The following is a 26156-nucleotide window of genomic DNA, read 5'->3' on the forward strand; positions in this document are numbered from 1 at the left end:
GCGAGGAGGGTGTTGTGGGTTTTGTGTTTTTGTAAACAAATCGCCTCTGCAGTTTTCCTGTGCAGGGATATTGAGGAAGAAAGAGCAAGAATTTACCATATTCCTCCCTGCAGACGTGGGAAACTAATGATGAGATTCAAGCTCCACTTAGACTGAGAAGTACCCTGAGTGAAAAGCAAATACCCTGAGACAGATGAGATGTAATAAACCCAGCTTAGCATTTAAATTGTTTGAGTGGACACTCCATGAAACACTGTCCCATTAAGGCAAATGTGTCCACTACCATGCCTCATAATAACTGCCTACTGTCCAGGTTCTTGGCTGTAGGTAATATGTAAAAATATGTTTTCTCATGGGTAAAATAAAATCTTCCACAGTTTCAATAAAAAAAACCCAAACAAAAAACCCCCAAAACCAAAAAAAAAAAAACCCCAAACAACGAAAAAACCAAACCAGTGACATGGTTGTTATTATCTGGTTTAGTGGAAAGATAAAGTACAGAAGAAAAGGTGTGTGTGCTCTGAAAATGAAGTATTATTCTACAATATTGAAAATCATCTTTCATGACAAATGTGTTATAGCTCAGAGATTGCTCTGAATTATTTTTTGTGTTCTCTGAAAGTATTTTCCGTAATGTACAATATGACCAAAGAGTTGGCTCCTCAATAGAAACTACAGTTGTCCTGAGCGTATTAGGGTAAAGCACATCTTTATATGAATTTTGCTGAGTCTGCTACTCAAAGTATGCTTAGATTTTTTTATTTTTTTTTCTATTGGACTACTTAACTGAGTTGAAACTCCTAATAATTTTTTGGCCCATTTGTCACAAGGCTTGCAACCTGACTCCCAGTGAATATCCCTTTCCTGAGTACTACTTAGGGCCCTTGTAGCTAGTCTGAAAGAGATGAAAATGTGTCTCAGCACAAAGGATAAGAATGTTCCTGCACCCTTTTATAATCTGAGAGATGAAAGAGCTTGAGCTCCAATGTGCTGTCCAGTTATTTGTTCTGGGAATAAGTAGAAACTATCATTTCTTATTCTTTCCTTTCACAAGTTGTGTAACTTTAATGGACGTGTCTTGAAGTATCTCCAGTCAGAGGCCAGGACATCTTTGTCAGAGCCATTTTATTATACAGAGTGAAAAGGTTTCCTATTCCAGCCTTTACCATTTAAATAAAGAGAATTACATAAGGCATAAAAGAACTAAGCATAGGAAAATTGAACTGGAATTAAATATCTATTAACCCCCCATCTCCCTCTTAGAAAAACCCAACAAACTTGCAAACCAATTGATCAGCTGCAAAAACATCCATGCTGTAGAAATGAGGATGCAGTTGCTCCCATCTGAGGCAGCTGTTCCACAGTGCCATGCAGAGGATCTTTTTTTTGTTATGTGAACTTTCTGTTGCAGTGCATAAACTCTAAATTACTAAACTATATAAATATTTAAGTGAATTCAGCTTTACTGGCAGACATGCAATTCTCCAGCAGCTGAGATTTTCCTTTATGTACCTTCTCAAATTGTGTGAACTAAAACTATAGTGCAGGTAGCAATTTTTTCCCTTTTTTTTTAATGAGAGAAGGTTTTAAGGAAAAACTGTAAGTCATTCCAACTATTAAAGATAACATTTTTATTCTACTTTGGCTCTTAGGGATTTAGTATTTCAAATACATTTTATGTCACAAATTATTTTTATCTGGCCTTTTGACAACACTTAACCAGCTTTTTCTAGCTATGTTGTATTTGCAATCAAAAATCAGTGGGAAATACTTTTGTTCACACCATCTAACATTTAAGAAAAATATCTACAGAATTCTTGGTATAATGCTGAATTTTCTATAGGATTTTAAACATAGAGGGGGGAAAAAAATTATATCATCAAATCTTTAAGCTTAGGGAATTTTCATGCAGAAATCACCTGGATTTGTTGTTGGTTTACTTATTGAGGTGGCAGTAACAGCAGCTACTGATGGCACAAGGGTGCCCATGAGAGCATGGCCCAGAGCAGTTTGGAGCAGAGTGCAGCATTCTGGAGCCTGTGCCAGGTGGAGCACTGACCTGTCTGGGCAGCTGGGTGCTCCTCCATCTCTGCATTGTAGCCTGCTGAACCTTGTAGCCTTGCCTTCAGATCTGTTGCCCTTCAGGTCCTCTGAGACTGTATCTCCCACATTCAACTAGACATCTCCAGCTTCTAATTTAGTCCAAGGACATAAAGGCTGGATGCCATCAGGTCACAAAGAAGAGTGACACTATTAAAATGGCAAACAGCTGATAGTTGTATTTTATTTTTAGCTTATTTCCTGTTGTTTTCCTGTGGTTGCTGTTGTCACAAAAGCTTCCTTTCTAGTTGCTTTGCTTAAAATACACATACATTGTGCATGTATGCATCTTCATTGTGGAGTTTGGTATAAGATTGTGCAGTGTGTTTGCTTACTGGCTCAAACTCCTTGGGAATGAGAACTGCAAGGAACTTGCAGAAGGGTCTTTCTGTCAGGCTTCTTCTTCTTCTGTGAGCACAGCTTTGAGAATTTAGATGCTCAGCAGGCTGTGTTGCCAACCTCTGTGCTTGTAGCAGACATTCCTCCTGACAGACAGACAGACAGCAGACAGTAGACTTCAGTCTTGGCCCAAACACTGAATGTCTCATCTCCTTTACTTTAACAGTAAAGGATTGAGTAAACATTATTCCCCTCAGGGACTTAGTGTCAGAACGAGTCATCCATCAGGAGCTACCATATTTTTATGGACTGTAAGGAAGAGCAGGGTCTTCAAATGCTATAATAGGATGCTGTCCCTGGAGGTGTCGTGTGGATTTTTTCTCTCTCCTTTCTATTTTTAATTCTTCTTTGGAGTGAGTTTATTGAGTCACGCAGGACTAAAATCAACACAACAGACAATAATTCAGCTTCCTTTTTTCTTGCCCTATTTCTGCACTGACCAGACACTCTTCACCTTCCTAATTTTCAATCTCCTCCCCCATATCCATTCACTTCCTGAATTTCTTTGGCTTATTCTAACACCAGAAAACACATACGATTACTCATTTAGGCTTATTGTTTCATTATTTTTTCTTGAAGGGTAGCCAATTCTCACAAATATAACCTATTCCTGGACAGGTAAATTTTAGCACATGCAGCATTGAAATCACATGTTAGGTATTACAAGAAATTCCCAGCATTTCATAAGCAAACATGTAAATAGAATTTATTTATTTATTTCCTGCTGGGCATTTGCTGGAGTTGGACAGAAGAGGAATTTTGTCAAAAGCTAACTTCCTGTGTGTTTATTTTCTCATTATTTTCTTACTGCATGGGAATGCAACAGAACCAAAGTTTTTACACAGTTCTGCATGTTGTGGTTCAGTCCTAGTGCCACGTCATAATTTTCCCCACAACATCATGTCTAGTGGCAGTTGAGGCATGAGGTATCCATACTTTGTTCAAAGACTCCTGTTCTTGGCACGTTTTTGTGTCGCGATTCGGCGTTTGCGACATCAGGGCCAGACCAGTCGGGAGTTGCATGGCAAAGTTAAAATGGGGACAGGTTTGACGAGGGTTAGTTGGAAAATAAAGACTTTAATAATGGAGCAAAAATAACAAAGGGGTAAAAGCCATATGTGGTATGGGGTGATCCTCAAAGACTCTGAAATGGGAGAAACATAACAATATATAACCTTTGTAACAGAACCATGAACCAATGAACAACTACATTATAATATATGTAGAACATTACCAACCAGTCAGAAAGAAGAACTAGAAACATTGCTTGAAATGGAACAACAACATTAGCATAATAACTCACATGATCCTGTTCTTCTCATTGTAACCTAGCTGGATGTTTTCCCTCTTGACATCCTGCTTCCCATGGCCTAAGCTGTCTCCTGTGTGATCAGTAGAAGCCAGCCCAACTCCCACATTTTTGTGTGTGTTTCTTAAAGAATCTGTAGATGTCTCTAGTGAGGGAGTTCTGTTTGTATTTAAGTGGCATTAGGAGGTCCAGGCTGTATTCTGGTTTGACTATTGTCCTTCTGGGATCTCAGAACTTCACACAACGTCTCTCAGTTGCATTAGTACAAGTGAGTCAGTTCTTCTGCCTCACTGTGTAGTGAGTAGCCACAGCTTCCATTAGGCGTCCTTCAGCAGAGTATCTACATGATAGACACACTCAGAGATTTCATATGGCGCCATCTGTAGCTTTCTCTAAGTGTAATATGCATATACATTCTATTTCAACTTCTCTTAATTTTTTTCTACTCACAGGTATTATGACAACTTTACCCAGTGCACAGAACGTGAAGCCAACAATGCAAGTTGCTTTTGGCCAAACCCCCTTGCAGAAGGCTTTATCACTGGAATTCATAAACAATTCTTTTCAAACTGTACTTCAGAAAAGGTTCACTGGGAAGATCCACCAGATGAAATTCTCATAACACTGATCTTGATCCCAGTCATGTTGACGTGTGCCATGATAACACTGGTAGTATGGTGCAGCAAGAGAAGCGATATCCTGGTGTGAGTTCTTCCTCTGGGCTTTCTTTTTCTTCATTTCTTTCTTCCCTAAACACTAAGAAAGGAGGACAAAGAGAGGAATGTGGCATAAAGATTTCAGATCTGCTGAAATGGAACCAGTGAGATACTGAGATGCTCCTGTGAATGAAGAGCTGCCTGCTGCTGCTGCAAGTCACTGCTTCTATCTTGACCATGAGCCTTGCTGGTGGAAAACTGTACTTTCAGTGAGCCTCATCAGCATGGAATTCACAGGCAACTCCCAGAAACAAGAGAGTTCCCATGCGAATGGACCCCTTGTCTGCAAAAGGGATAAAGTAACTTTCCTGTGGGTAAAGGTGGTTGGTAAAGTTTTGCAAAGCTGTGGTAATATTGTGGGTAATATTGACTGTGGGGGAAGTGATATCTCTTGAGGTTTTGTGCAGGACACTCAAGGCTTTCATCTGTTAACCCTGTGACTTGGAGAGATCACTGGCAAAGGAACTGATTACGTATGTAACCAGGTGTCAGCTTTTCCTAGAAGCTAATCAAAATCATCATTATCAAAACTGGGAAGTATTTTTCCGGCAAAGAAACAATTTGTGTGTCCAGTGACTATTTGTACAGGGGAATTATCATGCCATGTTATAAAATAGTTTATAAAATTCCTTTAAGCATTGCTGCTTGGAATTGTATGTCTTACAAACAAACTCTGTGAGGATGTACAGGTCTTACTTTACAGAGCTGGAAAATGTGAGAGGAAATTGGTTGGTTATAAATATACTATGGAGTAATGAAGAAACTTTCATATGCCAGACTCTTTATTTTTCCTCTTTTATAATTACTACTCTTGATGACTTGTGTTCACTGTATATTCCCTACTCTCACTTCGATTTGTGCAAGTGATGTCCTAAAAATAAATATGAAGGTGTCATGTTGATTGAGGTGCCTTTCAGATTATTGTACATAAAAATAGTTCTTTGTCCTGTGAAGAGTGTGGGAACTAAAGTATGAACATCAAAACTTGGAATAGAAGTAAGGAAGAAGAGGAAAGAAAAAGTTCAACTCAGAAGTCTTACTCTATAAAGTTATGTAATAGTTGAAATAAAGATCATATGCTCAAAACAAAAGAACTTCTCTGTGTTGCAAACCTTCCTTTCACAACATGCCTTTCTGTCCAATGCTCTTCTATGACAAGTGTGCAATGTCTGTTACAAGTGACTTTTTATTTTACCATACCTTATGCACACAAATAAAATACAGTTGAATGGACAAGTAATTGTGTTTTATATATTTTATTGTTAGATTTTTCTCCTTTAAGATTCTGGCTCTGTGTCTGAGACTCAGATCTGTTAATATGAGAAGCACTTCCATGCTTGAATCAAATTAGAAGTGCTCAATTTACTGGATTATTTATCTACATATATTGTATGTATATAGATAAATAAATAACCCCTATAAGATGTACTGGTTTATTTTCACATCCTTTCACAAGGAAGGGAAGGGTCGAAGGCACCAACTTTTTTTTTCATTACTCCGATGTTGGAATGATTGAATTTCTAAAGTGTTTCCTGTGTGTTTTTCGAAAGATTCTTTCTAATTCTCTACATGCTTGCTGAAATTGCTCTTTGTAAAAAAGGAGGATGAAATAATGTATTAAGCAGTTCTGTTTAATTTTCTATTTCAGTCTTATTTTCCATATTAAAATGCATTGGACCACCAAAACTAGTGGTCAGTTAAAATGCCCCACCCATTCATTTTATTGAAAATATTGTTTGGTTAAGCATTTCATTTGGCCAAAATCAAACAATCTTATATTCTGCATGGATTTCATTTTGATCCTCATTGACTTAAACTTCAGCAAGCTTCAAGGCAAGTTTCAAAACTTTGGTTTGGAAACCACATAACAAAAATTCTGACTTTTAATAAAACACATTAATTTCAACCTAATTGTCATGTTTGGGGCAAATTCTGGACTGTTTGCAACTCATTTGAAATCATGTTCATCTAATGAACAGGTTGCCTAAGAGATATAAGTCAGCTTAATTCATAAGCTTAATTTACAAAATGGATTGGCCTGGGTACTAAGTAAAGATGAAGAAAGCTTGATGACTTCATACCACCAGATGTGTATTGTGGTCTTTAAAAGAATGCCATCTTTAAAATCAGTAGTTCAAAGAGTCTTTAAAAATGTAAGATCCAAAGAAATAGAAATAGTAGATTTTACTTCATGTGCCATGGAGCAGGGGTAGAGGACTCTGATGCTAGTCTGTGCTTTGGAGGTGAAAATTTAATCATTGTTGTGTATGGTCCCTCATCCAAGTGTGATCTTCTATTACTTTTTATACAGCTGAAGAAGGGCAGAGAGGTTGAAACGTGGGAAAAAACACTGATTATTTAATGAAGTCTCAGTGATTTAAATCGGATAAATATTTATAGTGTTTTTAGGAAAAAAGCAGCTGCAGTAGTTAGTTCTAAACTGTTATGTACACTAATAGATGTAGTGTGTATGATGTTACATACACTAATAGACCCAGAATGATAATTGTTGAATCTTTTGACATAGGTTGTATTACGTATTGTTGAGAGTTAGTTGTTATTTTCTGCTGCATGGACCTTGCTATCTCTCCCCCAGTCTGTTTCCACTGGCAAGTAAATCACATTGGTACCAAGAATCTGGCTCATTTATTAATTGCAAATTAATTTGATATCACAACAGAGTCAGGAAAAAAGATATTCAAAAGGAAAGAAAACAATTTGTTTAAAATCCTTCCTAGAACTGGAACAGTGGCTGATCCTCAGCAATATTTAGGCCAAATGAGAAGTGACAGGTAGCTGACATTGCTGATTGCTGCGAGTTGTGGGATTTTTTTCATTCAGTAGCTGTGGAAGTGTGTATTTCCATGGGGTATAAGAGCTTCAGCAACGAGTTCACAGAAGAAGATGATGGCTAGCAGGACCAAGACAAAGGCAGAGAGGACTGTCATCTCTTTGAAGATAAATAGCAGGAGGCCAAAGGAGGGACAGAGCTCCTTCAGGGCAGGGAGAAAGATGGTCAAGAACACAAAAAATTTCATTACTTTCTTCCAGGAGTATGCCTCACCGTAAGCAGGTTGGTAGTAAATGTCCCTTGGGGCATTGGTAAGGAATGGGGAGGAAATCCTGCATGATGTCTGCATCTGTCCAACGTTTATGTGGAGGCAATCAACAGCCTCTTTCATTTCTGGCATTCCCACAATTAAGTGAACGTATATGATGTAAATGCCCTTCTACACGGACTGGGCATCCAGATGAATTTGTAGGAATGCTCAACAGGTGTGCCCCTTTTTTGTCTGGTGCAGGTGGTGTCTCTTCCTGTCTAAATGTCATGTGTGGTCCTGGAAGCAGGTATCCACCTGCTCCCATGCATTGGCTCTTCTGGAAACCTAAGCAAAGTATGAATTTTGTAAGGCAGCAAGATGTAATGCTGCAGTGCTGGACATTATTTTGCTTCAGCCTTGATCATCAAAAGCATGAGGGCATTTCAGAAAATGAAAGGTCCTGAGCTGTATTTACAAAGTCTGAGTTCCGTAGGAGAAAAAGAAAACATTTTTTTAACTCATGGATGTTTTGGAAGGATAAGGACAATTGGTGACTGTCATTGCTTCTGAGTACAAGAAGAATGGGGCTCTCTATGTGGTTTGACAGAAATACCTATGAGCATGCAGTGGTGTTTTAATACTCACAAGTGGATATAGAAAAAGCTATTGAATTTTAGTGAAAGAGTCTGTTTCTGCTACTCTAACAGAATTTTGAAATAAGAAGCTGAAACCCTGAAATAGCTCTGTGGATTTGATAAGAAAAGCAAATTTTCTGCACAGCAGGAAACCTGAGGAGCATTGAGGCTACTACCTTGTCTTTGTCTAAACTCTCAGTAGAACATTTTGAAAGGACACAGATAGTAATGGTGCATAATAGGCATAATCTGTCAACACCAACTGTGCCAAAACACTCGGGGGTGGAGCCAGAGGCAGGTTGTCACAGAGAGTACAGAGATACTGCCCTGATTAGAGCTGGCTGTGAGAGCTGACTGTGCTTGGAAGCGTCTGGAGACAAATCAACGCGGTGCCATACTCGGCTTTGAGGGATGTGGCTCTTTTGCCTTAGGCAGAAACCATTGCTAATGTGGTGGCCTGACTGCTGGAGTGGAGACAGCTTCAAATGAGTTTATAGAAGATGTGCCTTTGTAGAGTTTCCTGGGAGTGTGTGTATACAGACAATATACCACACTATTGGGGTTTTTTTTGGAACTTGCAGGGATGGCGGCAGCACATCTGGAATGACATTCAGATATAACTGAGTTCTGTCCAAATCCTTCATGGTGGGATATCTTTTTAAGTTTTTATATGTGGGGTGTAGATATCTGCATGAGAATAGGGTCTCATCCTTCCTTTTCATCACATTCTAAGAGACATTCTTGGTTTTGGTGATATTAATGGTCAGAAATGCTCTCAAAGAAACATCAAATGGATCCTAGTGACATTTTCACTGTAGCCTCAGCTACAGTGTAGTAGACATCTGAATTATAGAGGGTGTTAATCATGATCTTAAGTACCTTAGACCTCTGTTCCTCAGTGCCCTATCTGAGTAGGGAATAATCTTGTAAGGATGCTATGGGCATAAAAAAGTAATTGATTACTAGTTGCTTAAAGAATATTGAGTTGTAGAGCATACTTACAACAATCTAATTATTTGAAACCACAGCAATTAGAAAACCATTGGGAAATACATACAGGAATAATTTTCCTGATTGAGTCCATTTGGCTAATTGTTTTTCTTGTTACTTTTTAAATAAGTTATTATTTTTTAAAAAAAATAATGGGCTAGAAGGGGGAAATAAGAAGCCTGTGCCTTTTAAAGCAGAGCCCTGTTTCTGAAAAGTGCCATTGTATTTCTCATCTGTGATTAACGTTAACATGGGTCCTTTGTCATCTTTATTCTCCTGCTGCTCAGAACAGCAGGAGAATGCAATTTTTGCCTGACAGTTTCAATACCATTAAAGATTCAGAATGACAACAGTGGAAGCTATTTAGCACATAGCTGCTTAAGAGTGAAATATGTTGAGTGACTTGGAAACTAACTGAGCTATTCTTGGAGCACGCACCAGGGAACTGCATAGGTGTAGACCAGTGAGTGGGAACACAGATAATTCCACTGACACAAATCACTTTAGATCCTAGGAAATTATGGTAACATTTAATTGCTCACCTCATGAAAACAACCCTCGCTTGTAATTCAAAAACAACTGGAGAAACCCTGATTACACATGCAAATATGTCCCTTTCTTCTCCCTACCCTTCAATAAAACTGTAACATAACTGCAAGGGGAATGTGCTGCTATTTTCCAGCAAATAGTTGTTGTATACATTATGGAGACTCCGTGACTGAGTGTGAGGAGTATCTCTACTCAACATTTGATGCATAAAGAAATTCTGTATAAACCAGAAAAAGTTATGTGGGTGCCTGTCGCTGCAAAGAGGAAATTCCATTGGTTTATGTGCACGAGAAGCCATTGGAGTACATAAGACCACAGAGCCAAATTTCATTCATCCAAATTTCATTTTCTCATGTCCACTGAGCCAAGACACTTGGGGAGACCAGCTGATCATCAGTTTTGGAGCATGCTTGTATCTGATCATACTCCTCTAACACCAAAGTATTCAGATTTTGATAGATAATATTGGTCAATTGTTGTAAAAGCAAAGATATGTATTTTATGAGAATTGAATAAAAAGGTTGTTTTGTTAGGAATTCTGATAGGAACTAGATTTGAACCCAATAGCACATTCAGTCATTCTTATTTCAAATGACTGTAATGTTGTAGAAATCAAATTGAACTAAGTGTTCATTTCTAGAAAATATAATGCATGTGGAGTTACACTTTGATTTTTAAGTTGGTCTCTGCCCTTTGCATGAATTTTAACCTGAATGAGAGAGAAGAGTAAGGAAAAAAAAATTAAAATGCCAAATTATTTTATGAAGTATCAAGAATTTTTCTAATTTATTTAAATAAATTATTGTTTATTTCTGTGGTTTATTTTGAAATTTTGACTTTGTATAAAAGTACATTACTTTTATTAAGGTCAGCATGGGTACTTTTTCAAAGGCATGAAGGAATTAATGCAGACAACTGGTGCTTTGCTTTGTGTTTTGTTTTTGATGAAAATATTGGACACAGTTGTGTCAGGGTCATGGTCTGAGCCAGCAGACCTGAAGGAATAGCCGAGTCAGATTATAAAGGAAACCTTCTTGGTCCTAGTGGGGCACTGCAGTAGAGTTCTGCAGACTGAAAAGCCTCGCTTGGAAAGACTTGAGTTTGCTGTGTTTCGACAAATGGAATAATTTTTATTAGAACTATTAGTAATCAAGGTCACAGTTTATAGAATCTTTACAGAACCAGCATCTTAGAGACCTGTGTACTGGGATCCCCATGCTGGGACTTGGAATGAACTCATTCCCACGAGTTTGAGTGTCTAAGGAAAGATATTTTCTTAGAATATAACATTTATGAGGTGGTTGCAATGAATTTTTCTGTCAGCGGGGAGTGAATCCCAGTTCTCTTGGGCTGCCTAATTTATCCCAGTTTATTTTAAAGTGAAGAGCGCTGCCAGCAAATTTTATCCTTTTTAGGAATTAATCTGGGCATTAAAACTACTTTTAAAAACATTTGGAGAAACACCAGTATTTGACAATCATGTTGGCAGAATATCTGCAGACTATCTGGTTTTTTCTCTTTCTACAATTTGGTTTTGCTAGCAAAAATAATGTTTTAGGAGTACTTTCTTGAACAAAGTGGCAGAACTGGCAGTCCTTTTTAATAACTAAAGCCTTAATGCAAAATATTTGGATAAATCTACTACATGCACTTTGTTTTCCTGAAAAGAGCATAAGAAAATCAAACCATTAAGCATAATTTCAGTACTTGAAATGTGGTGATTGATCACTGGATTCTCTTCATCTGCATGCTGTATATAATCTGAAATAATTATGAAATTTTTTTTATTTAGCTGTAAAAAAAGTGAGGGAAAATGCTTCTCCCTCTGGCTGGATACTGTGGTAGATTATAAGACTGAAAGATACGGTGTTTTGTGTGATATGCAGTACTGTCAATGTATACTCTAGGGTAACAGTTTAGAAATACAAATCAAGGGCAGCAATAGGTCACAAATATTTGTAATACTGCAGAGGTGTAGTAGTGAAACAGGAGGGTTTTGCTGAGGAGAAATCAACATTATAGTATTTACTTACATAAAGGATGCAATATGATATAGTCCATGATGCCAGTTGAGGCTTTCATTAAAAAATGAAACCCAAACCCTGGTAAAGAGCAATTAGATAAATGCTTGGAAAGCAAATCTGATATGCATCAGCTGCTGAAGTTTCCCAAATGTAAACAGTGTTTGATTTGTGCCTGTCAAATGGTTTTGCCCTGCTGTGGATTGCTATGATTAATTGTCCTGGGTTCCAGAAGTTTTAAAAACATTAAATTGAAGAGAGGAAACATAGATAATAAGTAAAATTTATAAAACAGTGCAATTTAAATAATGTGCATTCCAGAGACTATAAGATAGTCAATTCTGTGTTGAAAAACCCACATTGTTTGTTGGTATTTTTTGGATTTTGTTTTTTTGGGGGTCTTTTTTTAAAAAAAATTTTTTTTTTTTTTTTTTTGGTTTAGGGGTTTTTTTTCCTTTTTTTTTTTTTTTTCACAAATATTGCCTGTCACATTCTAGTGTTGTCTATTGTAATACAGTTTTAACCACAGAATGTATATTGAATTGAAGTGAAATCTAAAGTCTAGAGTAATACAATTGAAAGATGATGCATTTTTGTGTCGGGAGCACACCACCATCAGCAGTTGAAGCAGAGGTTGGTTAAGAATTGCAGTTTCTTTGTACTTAAAAATCAAGTTACCTTTAACGTTGGTGTCTCACTTTAGGCTCAAAAATGTGAAAGTTTTGATTTCACTTGGTTAGAGGTGGGTTAATTGTATAGGTCCAAACTCTGCTTTACACTCTCTAATTGTAAGTAGTAATTGTGTAATTTATAAAACATTATGAACATGATAATTTTCTGCCAGTGTGCTTTATGGTAGTAAATCAGAGTTGGACTCCCTGGCTCTCAGAGGAGTGACAAAAAGGGTCAGATCTCTGTCTGGAGACACAAGGTGTCCTTTTTTGTGCAATTATTATCACTCCAGTTGCCAGATTGAGAAGTTTCAGGGTGAACTGTGGCAAGATATAGAGCAGTACATCCTTTCTGTTGGACTCAAATTCCTTTGAGTCCAGTGACAAGGATGTGCTGCAGTCTGGAGAATTCAAAGAACAAGAACTCTCACCTTTTGGACCACAGAATGTGCCTGTCTTAAGTCTCCTTTAATGAGGTTAACCTTCATTTTAGCTTAATGGCTTTAAACAAATGGCTGTCAAACATTACCTCTACCACTGCATTTCTTAATTCTCTTTCATTATTTGAACAGTCTACAGAGTCTTAAAATTTTTTGCTCTTCAGAAATACACCAAGCAGCATTTAAGGTTCCTTTAAAATGTTTCTGGTATTTATAAATGTTAGCAAAAGAAAAATATTATCTATTCCCCTTTACCTTGACTTTACTTGATAGGTAAGAAAAATATATATAAGGAGAAGTAAAAAGTAACAGACATATTTTCTTGAGAAAAAAGGACGAGGTTTCCAGGTGATGTAACACTTGACAGACATTTTACAGTACTTGTAACAAGTGTGGCATCAAAAATAATACAATCATGTAAGTATTTATTTAAATTTTTATTATATTTGTGAAATTAATTTATACAAAAGTTATAGACTGATGTTTTCCCTTGGTTTCTAAATTTCTCTAGTGTATTTAAGTACACTGTATATTTTTACAGAGGTTTTGTAACAGAAGTCAGGACACGTAGGATCAATTTGTCATACTCATATTCTGTTGTGCCCAAAGCTATTATTAAAATCAAAGTGTTCAGAGAAGAAAGGCCAATGCAGTAACCAATTGGACCACCCAGCTCACAGACAAAAATAGAGCATAGTTCTCTTTGTTGAATATATGCTATTCTTGCTCATGGGGATATGCAGTTGGAGGGAAAAATGTGGCTGTTGTTCTTCCAAATATTTGTTATAAATGGAATGCACCATTTACCCTTCTGTAAAGTACTATCCAAAGTAAAACCCTTGGAATAAAAAAAACTACAGTTCATGGTGTCTCTTTTGAGGCATTATTTCAGTGCTCAAGGATACAGGCAAGGGAATTGATGCCTAGCTGTCTGGTGGAATTTGAAAATGGCCAGACAATACAGTGTGATGAGCAACCAACAAAAGTTGGCTCTGTTTTGCACTTGTGCAATGCACTTTATTTATGGAGAATGAATCTGCTTCTTAGGGTAGATGATTATCACTTGAAATTCATGCACTAGGGCTTCCAAGTAATTTTTTAAAATATGACTTCTGGGGAGTATCACCTTTCACTGATAGCCAGCCTAGAGAATATACATCCTTGATAAATACCAAGTATGACATTAAGAGTAAAGTTTTCTCTAGAAGGTCTTTCCTGCCACCGTAGCTTGCCAGCCAGGTCACATCCCAGGCATGGCCCTGCAGCCTGGTGGGTCCCTGCCACCACACCCTGTTAAGTGCCAGAGGGATGAGGGTGCACTGCCTTGCCCTTGCTCCCTGACACCTGGACACCAGAGAAACACTGATGAACTTATTATACACACTTTCATGCCTCAAAAGGACATGATGATGTTCTCACAAGCCTGTGATTACCAACAACAGTGGGACTCTTCTGTCTCATTCCATTCCATGAAATATACTCCTACAGATCTGAGTGAAAGAATGCATTAGCAGTATGTAACATAAGAGCAGTCTTCAGGGCAAATGTCACTTAATGTTTATAAGTTAATGGTAATAAGAGCAGTAGAGCTAAATTGCCTGGTTAACCTGGGAGTGTTTTAATTGAATAGAAGCCAGAAAGCAAACTTGCATTAAAGCACAATCTATTACAATGCAATCCATCAGTCACTACTCTAGGCTGGCATATAATCCTTGACCTGGGAAGTTGTTTATTTTTGCTCACACTTTTAGCATCTCTGTTAGATTCAGTTACTTGTAAGCTTGTGCATTTCCATGGTTCTTTCCTGACTTGGTCTTAAATGACTTCAGAATCTACTTATCTACCAGTGAAGTCGGTTGAGTTGATCTGCTGACCTGCCTTTGGCTGGATCATACCAGAACTATGACATGTGTAGAGCAAAATTTGGATCCAGCTCTGAAACTGATGGAAGAGAAAGAGCAATGCCAAAACAAGGTTTGACTTTGACTGATATTGAATTTTTTGATTCAACATTTGTAACCCAGACTTGCTCTTTTGAGTGCCATCACAAATTCAGCCCCAGCTATTGTGAGGAAGTTTTGCCCTTTTTTGGTGACTGAAGGGAATTGCAAGGGAATATTTCCAGCTGCAGAAGAACTTTCAACCAGATACCTTCTTGAATTAGTCATCAGTCGCTGTGGAAATTATTAGTCTGTGTGCTGGTTGTCATTATGTAGACACTAGCCTATTAAAAACTTTTGTTTTTGAAAGAAAAAATACATGAGATTTAAAGTCATAGAAAAAAGGGCTGAAAAAACCCCTGAAATTATATTGTTCCTTACAATATCTCGTCTTACAGCTTTGCAGATAGTAACAGAAAATACACCTGAAATCACAGAAACCTGTGTCAAACATTTCTCCCTTTTTTGAAAACTGAGTACAAGTTCGTATTAAATTCTCCCACTAAACATGGTGTATCTGAGACAGCCACAGGCCTTCCAAAATGGAAGATTTCTTGTAGTGGTAAACCATATATCAGACCACCAGAAGTGAAAATGAGGCATGCTGCAAGCCACACATTTCCTGGGACGATGACCAAGACCAAAAGTTAGTGACTGCTGCTAATGTCACCAGTGCATACTGTTCCTTAGGATCCCACCAAAGACTATTCATATTAGAGCAATAATTTCAGTTCTCCCAGGATCATATGATCAGCTTCTTCTGTTTATTTCCACTCTCTGGGGTGAAAAAAGTGCCTGAGAAAAAGTGCCTGTGTTATGTGTTTGTCTCTTAAGAAACTGCAGGGTTCCTGGCTGCTGCAGTGGATCAGAAGTGTGGAGTAACTGCTCTCTATTTATAGTCCTCCTTTGAGACTGGGATAGATTGACAAGAAGTCAAGCATTTGACAAGGACAGTGCACCTCATAAGAAACCTACATGATGGCATTGGGTCACTTTTACTGCAGCTGGCTTATAATTGTAATGCAGAAGAAAGTTAAGTCATTTTTATTTCAATTGGCTTATATTCTGGGGGAGATTTCAAAGAAGAAGAATCCCAGGCAAAGGTTGGTCTTACCATATCATACCTAAGAGACTCCACTAATACTTGAGGTGAAAGTCCTTCCTTGGTGTAGATTCTTTCCACTGATGTTTGAGTGAAAACCAGGCACTCCCCAGGTTTCCCAGGCACCAGTTTGTCTGTGTGGACTGGGTTGGGAATATTGGGCTGGTGGATATGTCTGGCCCTTTATTCACTGTGGTGCCTGAAAACTACTTTGTTTTAAGGTGTGTAATATAACTATTGAGGTCAGGGGAGTGGTTTGATCCTTTCTCAACAAGGTACCATGTTCTGGTATTCTGCTGATACAATCAGTATCAAGGACATTAAGGGTGGAACCCAGCCTATAAACTCATGGCAAATAAATAGAATAGAGGAGCCTACCAGTTTCTATTGGCTTTATAGGTCTGGACAGTGGGAGTCCTGCAGCTGTACATATGTTATGAGAGCCACACAAATTCTCTTGGATGCTCTGTGAAGATAACAAATTAAATCCCTGGTTATATACTCTTCCAAAATTATTTCTTACATAGGGGAAAAAAAGAAAAGTGGCCATGGAACATTTCTCATGCTCACCTGCTTTCACATCATGCATGTAAACTGGTATGGCTACTGCAAATCATGAACTGCAATTATTTAGCTGAAAACCATGGTCAAAAATTTGGGTAGTAGAGTCCTGGTGTCCTATATGTGTATGTGTGTGAAACAATCTCACAGTTATGAATACTGGAGAATTTTGAGATGAACAAAGATGATCCATAAATGAAACACAGCTGTAAGGGGATGGAAATTTGTACCAAACCCCCTTAAATAATAAATAAATTATTTGTGTGCCTATGATAATTATTTTAAAATAAAAGTCTGCAGAAGTAAGTAATTTGCCACTTGCCAAGTACATAAGCAGTTGTACCGGAGTGGAACAGTAGAATGAAAATAAAACAAAATTTAGTTTTTCTGGGGATTGTTTATTGGTGATGAAAAGATGAGAACTACACAGTCGTAGTCTTTGGGAATTTTTCTTTATGAATTATGGAGATGTTATAGATCAGTAAGCTTAGCTGAATGGAAACAAAACACACAGTAGACTTGGCAGTAATTAGTCATAATTTGCTTGATTTTGTTCAAAACGAAGTTATTTGCAGTTAGAAGGAAGTATATTCATGTTGCTGGTAGAAAAAAAATCTCTTTTCATGTTTCTGCCCAAGTTTTCTTAAACCACTAATGTCAGAGTGGTGCCAAAGAATACATCATAATTTTATATGAAATACAGTAGATGTGCTGAAGAGTCTTTGGTTTTCTGATTATTTTTTTTAATTAACCACATCATTTTCCCTGGTCTGTAACATCAGCTCTGAAAATATTAAGTATATTTAATAGATACAAAATTCTAATCTAGTGGGCTTCTTCACACAAAATTTTGATGAATCTGTGGAACTTACTGGCCCAAGTGGAAACTTATTGTTGATGTAGATAGCAGCAGCAAAAACCAAATTGACTTACTGTATGTAAATCAAGAATATTAATTTTACCAAAGCATACAAGAGTCATTGGTAATTCTGGAGTCCAAGTGGGTTTCTACCTCCAAAATCTAAATAAAAAAACATTATAATGCAAAGTGGATTTGAAGTCAAAGTAAATAATTGTGTGAATGGTTCGTATAATCAATTTATAACTTTCAACGTTCATTTGGTCTTTCTAATACACAATATATTTGGGGTTTTTACCTAGTCAAATAAATATATTCACTGCTGGTGATTGAGAAGGCATTTTAGGAGAAGTACTAGCTTTCCTGAGTATGACCTCAGAGAAGAAAATAATAAACTGTCATTTAGTCTAGGGAAAATTGTACCTGAAACCAAAGTGAAATTTTCCCTAAAAGATCTCTTTTAGCTCATTGGCCATAGCAGATTTCTGTGAGTGTAAAAGGAAGGATTAGGGATGGGGAAAAGAGTTCTTAGCAAATACATTCTCAAGCATTCCCCTGCTTTTCCAAAAGAAAAGCTACTGAGAGTAAAAAAACAACAAAACCAAAAAGACATCTGGACACATCCAATCCTGGTCTGGCTGTGAAGTAGCTGGCTGAGGTATTTTAGTGTAAGTCTGCTTTGCCAGACATTTAGTGCTTACAGAAGAAGCAGGTTACAAGTGAACTAATTTCAAGAAACATTTTACATGTTTGCAGAGTATGTGAAGTATCCCTAGGATGGGGATGGAGTGGCTCTGCTGAGCAGTAGCTACTGCTTACTTAGGTCTGTAAATCTGAAGTACTTTCTGCATTAAGTAATATGCTTTGTTCTCTGCAAACAAAATATGTTTTGGCCTTTGAGAGGACTTGAAATTCTATGTAGGGCAAGTGGATTTAGATTGGATATATGTAAGAAATTTTTTGTGGTGAGGATGGTGGGACCCTGGAACAGGTTGCGCAGAGAAATTGTGCATCCCCATCATTGTAAGTTTTCAATGTCTTGTTGGATGGGGCTTTGAGAAGGTGGATCTAGGATGAGATACCCCTTCACCTGCCAGAGGAGTGGGACTATGTGATCTTTGATTGTCCCTTCCAACCCAAACCATCCTGTGATTCTAATCTTAATTTTTTTTTTTTTTTTTTTTTTTTTTTTGTGTGTATCATGTGGTTTGATGATTTTATATTTATGTTCCTGGACTGACTTGGTTTCAACAGACTCCCAGATTCCCCAAGATATTTATGCTGATACTCTGTTATGTAAAACAATGTTTACAAAGGTAACATGCTTACAATTTTAGAATAATGCAAACCCTGTATAACTGTGGGCCAGGTATTGACTTTCCTTTTAAGCTTTTTATTTACCATTTTCAAAACTCAGTAAGGCAACTGATTTTTTTTGGTTTGTTTTGGTCATGAATTGTGAGGGTTGTTTCTTTGTTGCCTGGTCACAGGCTAGCTTACAGAACCTAATCTACAAGACCCTCATTTCCCAGTAGATTAATACCTGCCTAAATTTCCTTGTGATTTTTCTTCTAAATCATGCTACAAATTATAGAGAAACCAAGGTCAAAAATTGATTGCTACACTGATTTTGTAAGCAGTTGCCTTTTCACTGGGCACAAATAACCTGAAATTATCAGAGACTAAGAGTTTGATTCATCATCACAATATGCCAATTTTATTCTGCACTGATTTGACTGAGCAGCTCTGAAATAAGTGGTGGTGAATTATTGATTGTTTTTTTTTTATTTTTTTTTTAAATTTATTTTCTGAATATAAAAGTTTTGTAGTAAATAAAGTTTGCTCTTCACAGAGTAGTTGTGTGGGGAATCATGCCTTCCATGAATGTAAAAGATGCAAACCTGGCAGTAGTTAAAAGAAAAGCATTAGAGTGTAATGGGTTGGATTGGATAGCTCAGTGAATTATTTGCTTTGCAGTACTGCTGTTGATGTTCTTGCCTATGGATCCCTTTGGAAATAAATTAATATATCTTATGGGAAAGAGGAATTTAATAAATTCAGAGCTGTATCTTGGGTATACTTTGTTCCCATAAGCAAAGAGGAAACTTCCAGAATCAACTGATGTGATCTGTGATTTCCTATTACTTTAAATTGACCAACTTCTCAGCTTCCTCTCGTGAATTAGTTTTCAATTGGAAAACTAATTTTATTTTGCAAATAAACTTAAGACAATTGACTCTTGCTGATTTTGTGTTTTTAATAACTGAAACACTCATTTGGCTTCTACATTGCTTACCCAAAGAGCACACTAATTTTGTAGGCCTGTCTACTGAGGTGGTCCTCAGTATGATATCCTCAGATGAGGACAGCTATATTTTACTAGTTGTCTGTATGGATTCAGTTGTGTAAGGAACAAAAAAAGTCCCTTGGACTGTTAGCAAACTGTGCTACATTATTAAAAGAAAAAAACAATAATATTTGCATGGTTTTAACAAAACATTCTCTTCTTTGCCATATCCGTGTATGAGGAAAAACTCTGTGATATGTCTTGTTCCACCAGTGTAATCTTCTGGGAATCAGTAAAGGTATGAAAACTTAAGTCAAGCTAATAGTGCCAGATAATTAATGATAAGTGTTGTGTACAGATAACAACAGTTATAATGACTTGGATGGAAAATTCAATGGATATTTTCTGTTGCTGTAGATAGAACAGCTAACATCCACATTTATGTTGCAAGCTGTACAGGGAAAATATTAGTGTTTTGTGTCAAAAATTAAAAATGTGAGTCTTACAGGGAATATATCCTGTTTTTGTATTAATATTTAGATTAAAATATGTCCCCTTCTGTTGCATGCTGAAGATTTTTATGGGTTTGTTCGTTTTCCAGTTCTTTATAGCATTTTAGTTACCTGTTAAGAAATCTATCCTTCAGCATTTTATACTTGTGTGTGGTGCAAAATCCTGATATTTACAGTTTGCAGTCAGTGGCAGAACTGAATTTTGTCTTCCCTGGGAGGCAGAGTTTTGGGTTGCAGTCCTTTTCCTGACAGGGGCACAGAAATTGCCAGCTTCTACATCATGAAAGACATATAATCCCAAATTTATCTGGACTTTGGAAAAATGTGTTTGGCTTGATGCAAACTGTGACTTTTCCTTGCATCAGATTAACCCTGGGTAGGGGACTGAGAATATAGTATGCTGTGTACCAATGAGTTACTCCATGTCATAGTCTTCCATGTGCTCACTTCCTCTTGTAGCAAAGCAAGGCAATAGACTTCCTGTAGTAAGGACATGTCAGGTCTGCAAGCTTCTGAGGTGAATTCTTTATCTGTATCTGCCTGATTTATTTTTATTTTTTTTCCCTTGGAAAAGCTCATGAATGTGTCTTTGTTGCATACTTAGGATGGTGCTTGAATTATAACTGAGTAATTGTGTGGAAAAACACGTACTTGCTCCATTGCTGCAATAATCAAGAGAAGCTAAGTGACAAACAAAGAGCAGTGATATATACATTTGTTGAAATGTTGATTTAGCAGAGAAAAGTTGTTTGGAAACTTTGGAGATATAATGTAACAACTGCTATTGAAAATGAGCTTATGGTTTGAGAAATTATAAAGAGCATAGTTAAGAAAAGTGAAGTTGTTGCCACTCATCATTGGTGGTATCAAAAGGAAGTAAGTTTGGGTATTCATGAGCAAAAGCATTTAAAGGACTTTGAATAAAGCAGATCTTTGCAGAGATCTGATTTATTCAAAGTCCTTTAAATGTTTTTTAAGAAAATCTTTGAAGGTCTTCCACATACAATAATCCTGACGTATTTTTGATGCAAGTTCTTGACAACTTGATTGGGATTCTAGCACATGACTTGGCTGACTACTGTGGCTGGGTGTGCACAATGACCTCTCCAGCAACAAAAGATGATTTTTCTGGATCTGTGAAGACAGCAGTAGAGCAAATCTTTTTTAAAAAAGATTCATTCCACATCTGGATTTTGATTTGTTAAATGAAGCATATTATTTGGTATGTTCTAAGGATATCACATTAATAAAAAAATATTGCATTTGTTTTGTAAAATAGTAAATAGAACATCTCTGGAAAGTAATGGTTGCTTTATAAATTAGAATAAGACTTTGAATGAGTGTCAGAGAGAAACAGGAATGAAGAGAAAATCAATAATATCTTTGTTATTTCTTTTAGTTGCTCTTTTCATAAAAACCTCTATCTGCACCACTTAGACCACATCTCATTGAGACATTTAGTTTCCATTTGCAAACTATAATTTCCTATGGGATTTGTAATGGAAAAGCTGGATCCAAATGTAATTTGACTATATTTTACTGTTCTCAGGGAGTTTACTGTATCTTTGCTTTGGAACCCATTCTCTTTTAGAAAATGCTACAGAACAGCTGTTTTATTTTTTCAGTTCATAGTTGAGCAGAAGTAGCTGTAAAATAAGCTTTAAATCCTGTACTCAGACTGCTGCATGGGGATAGAAAAACTGCTGTATAGATCAACTTCAATTTTGTCATAGAGTCTGCAAGGAACAGCATTACGTTCTGGAAAGGTTTTCAGCAGCTCGCCCAGTATGTGGATCCAAGCATATGTTTGGCTTTGGGTTCTGTTCATTTTATGTGAGACTGAAGAGGCCAAGTATAGTTCTTAGCAATCACATGAGGAGTGGAAATGTTGCACTTTTGTTTGTGAATCACATCCTGATTTTCCAGAAACAGGAAAATATTTCAGTTTTAAAAATTCACAAACAAAGGCTGAATGCAGAAATCATAAGTTTAGGGTAAGATCTGTCTTAAAGGTCACTTCTGTGAACTAATGAGTTATCTCAATTTCATCTGGCCTTAGAAAAGCATTCTACTAAATGGCATCTACTAAAGCACAGAATTTTACAGGGTAAAGTTGGGAAAGAGATATGTTAGTAACTTCAAGCAATTGCAGGATTAAAATGTATCTGACTGTACCTGTCAATAAAAATCATTGAGTTTTCTTGGTTGAGTGATACTTAGGTGTTCTAGAATAATTTTTTGATTCTCATTGTATTACTACACCACTACCTAATCTTTAGGCAGGACAGTCTTCAGAATTGATTACCTGTGATTCCCTGAGGCGTAGATATTAAGTCAGAACAGCTGTAGAGGCCACAGACATGTACCCTTATCACGAATTCCTGTCTCTCTGCTTTAGAATAAACTTTTCTAATCAAAATCAAACGATTCGGCAACATAAAAGGAATGGGGAATGTTTGGTTACATTGCAAATGTATAGGTATAAGTGATGACATTATCATTGTTAATACACATACAAAATACTGCCATATTCGAAGAGCAGTGGAAACAGCCCAAGTTAAAAACAGAACAGATACCAAAATTAAACCCATTGGATTATAGAGGTAATAAAGATCACAGTACATGCCATCACATTATGGAGTATAAGACCATATGGCAAAAATGTAAAAGCAATAAAAAAATATAGTAAAGAAGAAAGGGGAAGTATTGCAATTTATAGAATTTTGCAATGTCAATGAAATTAAAATTGGCTCAGTAGGTTGCAAGAAGATTATACAAGTTTCACAATTAATGAATGATCCTGAATAGGACAGTTTCTGCTTTAGATTTCCCTTATCTAAGGGAAAAAAGTGTATTTAAATAACTGAAAAACTTGATTGTATGAAAATACTTTATGTTTACTGCATGATAAAGATGTTGTTCTGCTTATGTAGATACAAAGTGGTGATCTCTGATCCCTCTGAACTTGAGTCTTCTTGAGTTGTTTAGTTTTGTTCCCAAAAGGAGACATGCTTATACATTCATCCATTGTCAACCTTCCAGATTTTTTGCGTGCACTAAACTCCAGCACAGGAACAGACAGTATCCCATATTTATTTAGCCACTTTAAGGACTGTGGGGGTTGACAACAAATGTTTATAACTGACCTATTAATCACAGAGGTTCAGAACAATGGCACAGGAAAATTCTTATGTGTAGTGGTACAATAGCATTGCCAGAATAACATTTCCAATGGGTTTTATTAAAATGGGAAGGACAGCTTTGTGGTTGTAAGGAAACTTGTCAAAAAGAGAAAATCAATACTTCTTAGATGGCTAACAAACTTAGGTGTTTCCTTTTAGCACAAAGTTAGAAAAGAAATAAGGTCCCTATCTCAGTATGAAAACTAATTCCAAAGGGATTAAACCTTCTGCAAAATTGAATCATTTTAGTATCTTTGGTTTTTACAGATAAGGATAGCAACATCCAGTTTGATTGAATCCCTATCTGTAATATTCAGTTTTTCTGTGTGTCTGACAACACGGTGTCTTCAAAAAGCCAGACTTGCTGTTGGCACTGGAACCTGTGCTAGGTTACTACTGGGGGAAGTTTACATTCTAATTGAATTAGCAGGGAAGTAAGGAAACAAAAGAACCATTATGTCAATATATTATCTCCTTCATCAGACTCAAACAACTACTTTCTTTTTTAGTGCTCCCTGCAGTATAACCAAGTTAGATAGATTGTGCATTACCTCCAAGACCATTGTTCTCTTGAACAAATGTTGCAAAGATAAGCAATTGCCATGCTGTTGTTCTGTTCAAAAACACATGCAAACAAGAACAAATTCTTCTGACCTAAATCAATGTTTGATTCATAGAGTGGGAAAAATCATTCTTTATCAGACATCACAGGATATGGAATAATGAAATGATGTAATGACTTCAATTCTGTTGTAATGTGTAACAGAGAATTGTAGTTATTGTTTTTACTGCTGGAAGCGAAGCAGTGCCAGACACATATGTATTCTGTGTCTCTCTTTTTCTTTAAATACACAATCTCCTTGCAAAACAGGAGGTGAAAATATGAATGGGAGAATTCATGAAAGAAAATACTAATTGTAGACAAGAGGGTGTTTCCTTTTTACTGAGTTTATTTGTAGGAGGTGACCAGCAAAGAAGAGTATGCAAAAGACCAAATTGCATTTTGATAATTTGGCCCAGCCCCTCAGAACAAGCTGATTTATTCCGAGTTAGGTGAAGAGTAAGCTGTATAAGAAGATTCAATTCACTTTCTTACAATACAAACCCCTGCCCTTTCAGTTATCCTTCCAGGTTATCATTAGACTCTGTAGTGGTTCCAACCTGGTATAACTTTTGTGCTGTGGTGGAAATCAGATTAGCCTTCTTTTAGCAGTATATGAAGTCAGCTCCCTGTATCAAAACATATAACACATTCAAAACAAGTCTATTTTGAGGCCTTATTATTTAGATTCTACATATACTGGCTGTATAGATTGCCTGTATATCCTCATCTTAGATGGCTGTTACTACTTAAGATTAGTACAGAAATTAAACTGGAATAGGATGACTCCTTTTTTCCTGAGTAACAACAGATCCAAGTGTATGTTCTGTCTAAATTACATAGCCTCTCCTAATCAAGGAGTTGGCCAGCTTTGTTGCATTTATTGTTTATAGCTCCAAATTTCCAGTCTTTAAAATTAGAAACAGTCTTCCTGCTCCTCCATGGCTGTACTGAACAGCTGCTGTAAGTAATGCTTGCTCTTTGGGTAGTGCATGGGGAGCTCTGTGCCCAAGTACAGCACTCCTGCTACTGCCATGGCCTGGGTATACGTGCTACAAAATACAGCACAGTCTCTGGGTTTTGATATGCAAAATGTTCATAAATGTGGTCCACTTAAAGAGCAATACCTTATGGATTAATAGATTGACTTAGCCTATGAATTCTGTGGGGAGAATTACCTGTTACTTTGACTGTCAGCAAATATATGGGTGTGAATACAATAATCTGGCTATGGCTATGAAAATAAATACAGATTCTCTCCTGTTTGCAGCTTGAAGCTTGCCTAGTGTTTGGTAATACAAAATCATGGGCACATTAAAAACTGATTTTAATATGGAAACAGTCCATACATTTTAAAATGTAAGAAATCTTGGCTATTTACTTTGTGTTTTCCAGTTAGTACTTCTTGAGCATTCATGTATTCCATTTAGCAACTGTGGTGATTATAAAAAGTAAAACAAATTCCTGTTTTCAGTATCTATGTTTTAATCTCAGAATTATACTGTTTAGAAAGGATCAGCTTTTTATCTGTAAATTCTGGTCTGTTGTTAAGCAAGACGTACAAGTAACTACAACTAAATAGTTATCAAACAATTTGATTATGTACTTCGTCCTCAGTAACCTGGTGATCAGGTTTTGAACTAGAAGTTTGGACCAGAGGGTATCCAGAGGTACCTTCCAACCATGGTGATGCACTGATTCTTTGATTCTACTCCTCATTTCAACTGTAAGCTTTCACTTAAATTAGGATATATGCAAATGATATAGCTGCCCCCAATTAGATTTGTTTAGGAAAAATCTGGAATGAAATGGATTGGTTAATTTTATTTATCTTTTTTCAGGCTTTTTTAATGGATCTATAAAAAAGAGAAATCATCAACAATGTAGGAAGGAAGGGATATTTAGAAAAAAAAAACTTAAAATTATGAAATATAATCAAAGAAATTTGTGTTGGTATACAATACCTATGAAACTATTTCACATGTAGTGTGGTCACATTATACCTTTACCTACTTTTAAAATAGGTATGTTGTATAACTGAGAATTTTTTAGCTGCTTGACTCCTTTGTTACTTTCTAGAAATTACCTCCTTTCCTCTAGTAAGAAGACTTTTCATTAATATCTTCTTCCTGGGTCACATCTATGGATATTATTCAAGACACAATTTAATAAAGGCCAGAATTTCTATAATTTTCTATTATCTAGGAAGTGTTAGAATTGAGTGAAATATGCCCTGCAATT

At 36.6% G+C, this 26156-nt stretch overlaps 1 protein-coding gene across 2 annotated transcripts in view; it reads left to right on the forward strand.

Annotated features, from left to right (window-relative positions):
* The window catches only part of RAMP3 (receptor activity modifying protein 3), a 41627-nt gene extending 35867 nt beyond the window's left edge, over positions 1-5760 (forward strand). For both annotated transcript variants that reach the window (XM_086843504.1, XM_086843497.1), the window contains exon 4: positions 4261-5760. In XM_086843504.1, coding sequence (XP_086699630.1) covers positions 4261-4516 — 256 coding nt within the window. In that variant the 3' untranslated portion in view covers positions 4517-5760. The remainder of the gene's footprint in view (positions 1-4260) is intronic.
* Positions 5761-26156: the final 20396 nt, after the last annotated feature.

Source organism: Cyanistes caeruleus, chromosome 1 (assembly GCF_971803275.1).
Source record: "Cyanistes caeruleus chromosome 1, bCyaCae1.hap1.1, whole genome shotgun sequence".
NCBI classification, from domain to species: Eukaryota; Metazoa; Chordata; class Aves; order Passeriformes; family Paridae; genus Cyanistes; species Cyanistes caeruleus.